Source organism: Lipotes vexillifer, unplaced genomic scaffold (assembly GCF_000442215.2).
Source record: "Lipotes vexillifer unplaced genomic scaffold, Lipotes_vexillifer_v1.1 scaffold2020, whole genome shotgun sequence".
NCBI lineage: Eukaryota > Metazoa > Chordata > Mammalia > Artiodactyla > Lipotidae > Lipotes > Lipotes vexillifer.
The window spans coordinates 184,494-189,894 of NW_006797910.1; the positions used below are offsets into that span (position 1 = coordinate 184,494).

Below are 5,401 nucleotides of genomic sequence, written 5' to 3' on the forward strand. Positions count from 1 at the left end.
AGTTGGAGTCTAGAAGTGAGCGCGTGGGAACTGCGCGCAAAATGTGTGCAGCGACTTCGGTACCCTCCAAATAAGTTTAAAGATCGGGAGAAGCAGCGGAGTTTTACTTCTTTTGGGTGTGTGCCCCTAGTAGAGCTAGGGAAACAGAGGCGGCAAGGAAAGAGGCGCAGCACTAGACCAGAAGGAAACCGGAGTAGAAAAGCCCCTAGCTATTTCTTCCTTGGGAGAAGACTTCTAGCTAGTGCCCCCGGAAGACTGGAAGACGAAAAAGACTCGAACTCCAACCCAGTAAATGTCTTACCCTGACCTAGCCAGAAACTCTTTTCCGTGTTTATTTGCCATTCTTTGCATCGGGCCATGGGTGTATATCTGGGTTTTGAACCTTTATTTCTACTATTTTTGGGTGAATGCTGAGCGCCCGCGTGTGTGTACGCGCACGCGTGCCCAAGAGTCTGGACAGGTGGCAGTAAAGATTGAGGGGGAATCTTGATCACTAAACGTCATTTACGGAGATAATTGGAGTCCTTGGGTGTTCAGAAGATACCATATTTGCAAAAAAATCTAATGTTAAAACAAGTTGAATCAGGGCAGAAAATTGTTGCGGAGTTTTTATAAAGAATGCTAGTCGAAATTTGCAGCCAGTTCAGATATGATTGTGGTGAAATTGCCTACCTATCCAGTAGATTGGTGAAGCGCTGCTTTTCTTAGTAACCAAACCACTCTTCTCTTGAATCCTCTTTGTGTGTTTCTTACAGCACACACTGTACTAGATAACTAATGGCCATTTCACATAACACGCAAAAAAATTGGTGGAGAAAACTCCCTTCAGAGACTGCAACGTTATAATCAATTTAAAGCAGGTAGTGTTGCACCTCTTAAAATTATTCTCTTGATGTTTTATGTTTTTTGTTTTTTTGTTTTTTTTCAGAAATTTCTGAAAATTTGGAATTTTCAGGTTTTGGAATTGAAGTCCTCACCATATGGTTGGAGAATATTCTTAAAGTTATTAGGAAATAATCTTAAAGTATTTTTCCCCTGAGGTTAACAAAGCCTCTGGAGTTAAAACTTTCAGAGCCAAGATAAGTTAAATCCAGTAAAACTGTTTATCCCTTCAAAAATATCTCATCAGTACTCTAATATTTCAATCACCTCATTTTAATACTTTACAATTAAATGTGTTATTCCAAAACTCTATTTCATGTTAAAGTTGAATGTGGTAAGTTTGTTGATTTACTATTGCATTTTGATCTTTTATCAACTACAAGACTTTCTCAAACCTAAACACATGCAAATACTGAAGAAGATGTGTAGTTGTAGATATCTGCCTAGGTTTTCCTAATTCTGCCACTGACTAAGAAAATAGAAAACTTATCATTGAACTCCCTCTCACCAAAATATACTGTTTGCATTGTGATGCATTATTTTTTAGTGATAATTACAAATGTTAGTGTCTTATTTCTCAGCGTTGGAAACAATACCTAAAATATTTTTATCTTGAATTTACAAAACTAAAATTACCCTTTTCATTCAAGTCCAGTTTATGCCCTTACTACTAAGATCCTTTTTCATTCATCTATATATATTGATTTCTTTCATGGTGGTTTCTTTCTCCTCTGGCTACTTAAGAGACTATCTAAAGGAATAATTTATGCAAAAGATAAGAGGAACTGTGCAGAAAGGCAAACTATATAAAATAATATGTACATACTGTGCAAGAAACATTAAATCTTAGCACTCTCAGCTTCTTACAGAACATGTATTTAATTATTGTCTCTTAAGAGTATTTAGATACCAGAGAATCTGAAAAACCAAAATTTTTGATGTTAAGGAAAAGAAGGTTCATAAACTTGCTCAAAGTGGCTCAGTAAGTTAGTAACAAACCTCGCAGTGGATTTAATTTGCTTGGGGCTATTGCATCAGTGTGCTATCTATGAAAACTAGAATAAATGTTGAAGCCATCTGTCATTACCACAAGGAGATGAAACAGAGACTGTCACCTCCTTGATAGTAAAGCTAAATAAAATAGGGGTCTCAAAGCATGAAAGAAAATATAAGGAAATATATTTAAAAGTTGTCAGAGGACAAAGTCTGACCTTGATCAGCTTCCTCTAATTATTATTTTTCAACTAAACATCAGTTGCATGAACTTGGCTGTTGCAGCAGAGGTCACTTAATTAACTGGTAACCATTAAACAACAACAAAAAAAGAAAAGTAATTATGTACATGGTCAAGTCTCTGAGTCAGTTGCTTGTTTGTAGATTTGGGTTAGCATTCAATTTTCTGTGAATTCGGGTAATAAAAAGTGACTGTTCTATTTCGTCATCTAAAATGATTTTTTTTTTTTTTTTTTTTTTTTTTTTGAGCATTGCCAGAAGTTGATTTTGTCTCAGGATCTTCCAAACCAGCTTGTGATTTGGGTCTTACGTAGCCCTAGATTTATGGAGTTTTTAACTTGGAAAGATTCCAGTTAGTTTTATCAGACATTTTATATAAATATACATATATTTACAAACAGTATTCTTTTGTTTTAAAAGTCAGTACCATCTATTGACAGCAAATTGAGAGACTACATGTCTTTTTTTGTCCAGTGGTAATATATGAATGCAGTTTTAGTATAAGAAGTACAAAATATTTTCCAATTCTTGGCTCTTCTTTTGTCAGAAAATTTTTTAAATAAAAATAGCATATTTATTTAACATTTCCTCCGTTGCATGCTATTCAAAGGCACGGACTTATGCATTTATGCCTCGATGTAGAAAGTTTCAACACAATACAGACTCCCTTCTCACAGATAATTATGATACTTAGCACAGAGAAATTCAAAACTTACTTCAAATGAAGAGAGACTATGCTTTTGAAGTTTTTGTATTACAGTCTATTAATGGCTCCTGTAAAGCCTGATGTCTCGTCCTATAACATTTCAAGAAGAATATGGCATAATTAGAAAAGTAGGGCCTAAAATGTGAAAGTTTTTTGGTTCCATCACTTATCTCTGCACACTTTTTAAATGTTAGTAAATTGCGGTTTAATAACTAATACATAAATAAAATCTAAGAATATGCTCACCTCGGATTTACCTTGTTTAATCACATTATATTGCAAGATACAACTTCTCAAGTTATTTGGATAATATCTTTCAAACCTGTTTTTTTTTTTTTCCCTTTGAGTTAGTCTCCAGTGATATCATAATCATTATTGTCACAAAGTGCACATAGTTATGAGGATGAAGATGGTTTACTTTCTGAACTCCACGGTTAATGCCCTGAGACACTTAATTTGATTTGCACATATAATATTTTATTTTGTGATGCTTCAAATATTATGTATAATAAACTACAAGACAGGCTTATTTTTTTCTTGTCAGAGTTTACTTGCATAAAATTTTTGTATTTGCATTTAAGGCAGAATTTTTAAACTTCATTTAGTCTAAGTCTGCTGTTTTTTTTGTTTAATCTACCACATTTCACAGAAGTTGCATATAAATTATTGAGACCAATATTAGCCACTCTCTTTGCCTTACTACCTTCCCCAACCTTCTGAGATGTGACACCCAAATATTGATTAAAGTCTAGGCTGGATTTGAGCATAAATCACTCTTCTCTTTGGTGATTTACCATGTGTGATTCACTAGCATACAAAAACATAATATGCTTTATTGTTTCTCATTTGCTGTTTTGTTTTTGGAATGTAAGTAGCATTTGTAGCTTAATGTGCTTAATGTGCAACCAAGTAGTTGTTATTTTAGGAACAATTTGTGCTTTGACTGTCAATTAGTATTATTTTATCTTTCCAAGTTATTTTACTAAATTGTTTCATACAGTTGCCTTTGTTAATCAAGTAAAATAATCATTTAAATTGCATTGTATTAGCAGCATAAAACACATGTATTGCAAAATATAATAAGAAATGAAACTCTCACAGGTTGTAAGCTGTCTCCCTTTGAATCTTTGTCTGAAGAAATTAGTTTGAAATATGCCTTCTTAAATAGGTACAGGTGAGTCTTCTAGATTTCACTAAACATTTTGGTTTTAAGGTTTTCATTACTTGATTCTTCAGAAAAGTTCAACTTTGCCTGAATTTAATCTTTCCAAGATTTCATTTTCAGATTGTTCACCAAGGGAAAAAAAAAAAATCACATCAATTTATATACCTTTAAAATGACCAAAAAATGTGAAAAAAAATTGATATTAACTATTTGGATATTTTAACATGTATTTAAGATAAAGTTTTATCATTTTATGTTTGAATTGTTATGAGAATAGAATGACCTTAGCATGTGCCAGCATGTGCCATTGTCTTTACTGAGTTACTGCACTGTGATTGGTCAGTCGTGTGTGTTTGTGTGTGTGAATGCTGCAGCTAAAAATTCAGTTAAGAATACATTAAAAATACATTTATATTTATATCTTCAGACTTAGAGACTGCATTAAGGAGCCTCTTTTCCATTATATTTTTTATGCTTAATAATTTATTTTTTAATGAAGAAAACCTGACTTAAATGCCCACCAAATGGGGCTTAGATAAGGGGACTATCAAAGGCTCTGATCTGCACAGATACATATATCTCAGGCACACCAGTGGCTCTGTGAGCCCACATTGTCCTCAAATTCCTTTACTTTCCTTCTCCTCAATTTGTCAGAAGTAGTTCCAATCAAAAGTAATTTTTTTTTGCTACAGTAGCTGTCCTTTAAATAACTTTTAAGTCCTGATATTTGTTTTTTAGAATACATCACAGTATAGAAGTGTCTCAATTAGAATAGTAAGGTTAGCTTACCAAATTATATCTTTGGAAAGCAGGAACACCAAGGATAGTATATTTATATTTGGTCTAGTAGTTAGTTATTATATTCAGTCTATTAATTAGTTATTATTAGATTAAGTGGTGGATCATTTTATATTGATGCACCTATTTACTTTGGGAAGGTTTTTGAGAATCTTTTAAGAGGGGGTCTATTAAAGATACCTGTCCAGTTTAAATGTACATATTTATTTTATAAGTATTAATATCCATATAATCATATATAGAGAATGATGCAAATCACTACATGATCCAAAATCAGAGACCTTGAGCCAGGTGCATTTTAAATTTCTTGTGTGTTCTGATTTGGATTTATTTTATAAGATAGGAGGATTCTAATTCACTCATTTAAGAAAAATTTGCATGTGGGTTTTTCTAAATTGGATATAGAAATGTCCAATGACTGAACTTTGTTAAAGGTGTGGCCCTATTGCTTTCTGATTCATATTAGCTTGGAGTTGATCCAGGATATCAAGCTGGGATTCTTTTGCACGTTTAAATGTACGCGACTTGAGTGAAAGCTGTCAAAGACAACTTACTAAACTGGAAAACTCACTGTGTATTTAATTTGTCTTATATTTTTGTGCTTATAAACATATTGT

At 33.0% G+C, this 5,401-nt stretch overlaps 1 protein-coding gene across 1 annotated transcript in view; it reads left to right on the top strand.

Moving 5' to 3' along the window:
* The window catches only part of LOC103079090 (dachshund homolog 1-like), a gene marked incomplete at its 3' end in the record, with an annotated part of 3,142 nt that extends 2,159 nt beyond the window's left edge, over nucleotides 1-983 (top strand). The window contains exon 5 of the mRNA XM_007469939.1: nucleotides 929-983. Within this exon, the coding sequence (XP_007470001.1) occupies nucleotides 929-983 (55 nt within the window). The remainder of the gene's footprint in view (nucleotides 1-928) is intronic.
* Between the last annotated feature and the right edge of the window lie 4,418 nt (nucleotides 984-5,401).